Source organism: Rhea americana, unplaced genomic scaffold, assembly GCF_003343005.1.
Source record: "Rhea americana isolate MKP2758 unplaced genomic scaffold, rheAme1 scaffold_5, whole genome shotgun sequence".
In the NCBI taxonomy this organism is placed as follows: domain Eukaryota; kingdom Metazoa; phylum Chordata; class Aves; order Rheiformes; family Rheidae; genus Rhea; species Rhea americana.
In genome coordinates this window covers 2,821,518-2,822,446 of record NW_028186645.1, presented here as the reverse complement: position 1 = coordinate 2,822,446, position 929 = coordinate 2,821,518, and the positions used below count along the sequence as shown (strand labels likewise).

General features: G+C 58.2%; 1 protein-coding gene across 4 annotated transcripts in view; it reads left to right on the top strand.

Moving 5' to 3' along the window:
* Positions 1 to 634: 634 nt before the first annotated feature.
* The window catches only part of EML1 (EMAP like 1), a 125,933-nt gene continuing 125,638 nt past the window's right edge, over positions 635 to 929 (top strand). For 2 of the 4 annotated variants that reach the window (XM_085317457.1, XM_085317456.1), the window contains exon 1: positions 635 to 812. In XM_085317457.1, coding sequence (XP_085173583.1) covers positions 785 to 812 — 28 coding nt within the window. In that variant the 5' untranslated portion in view covers positions 635 to 784. The remainder of the gene's footprint in view (positions 813 to 929) is intronic. The other 2 variants (XM_085317461.1, XM_085317460.1) reach the window with 1 other exon arrangement.

The following is a 929-nucleotide window of genomic DNA, read 5'->3' as shown; positions in this document are numbered from 1 at the left end:
AGATACCATCTCACTGGCTGGAGCCAGCTGAAGGCTGCAAGGTCTGGAAATTTCATACCAGCCAGTTTCACAAAGATTAAAAAAGTAGTTAGCCATCAAGTGCTTCATTAAGACAACATTAGAAGAACATATTTTAAGCGCTCAAAAGTCGAGAGAAGTTACAGRGCAATCTGTGCTCGCAGTATTGCCRTTGTCTGGTACAAACATACCGTGAAACAACGTTTAGTAACGTTGTCACAAGCTATTTCTCGGCAATTAGGGTACMAAACAAAAATAAATCAATTTTTTTCCTGCCCCTCGAATAGCCTCCCTCCAGAGACACCCTGTAGAAAYCCGYCGGCACYGGCGAGCCCCTCCAGCGAAAGCCGGGCAGGTCTGCTCGGATCCTCGCCCCAGCCGCAGCGCTGGGAGACGCGGGGCGGCTCTGCGGAGCCCCGCAGCCCCCGGGGAGACCGCCCGCGCCGCTTCGCCCTTAAAAGCCGTTTCATAAATATTCCATGGCCTTTCAGCCAGGGTAATGTGCCTCTGTGACATTAAAGAGGAAACTCTGCGAAGGGGAGGGATGACAACAAATTTATCCACCAATAGCACACTCTTTTGGCACAAAAGCACATTCTTATCTCTACATCCCATAATGAGAAGGCAGAGCGGGGACTCTCGCTACGGCTCCCGGGCTGGGTGCGCGTACAGTATAGCCCAAGGGCGGCCGTAATTCGTTAGACACCGTCTGGCCCGCGGCCGCCGCGCTTCCGCGCAGCCCCCGGCGCGGAGACCTTCGCGCACCATGTCGGACTGCGAGGGACTGCCCGTGGGTAAGAGCCAGAGCGCCGCTCCCCGCGGCGGCCCGCGCCCAGCCCTCCGCGCTCGCGGGGCGCACAGTCACCGGCGAGCCCGCCCGCTCGGCGCGGCACGGCGCGGCACGGCGCGGC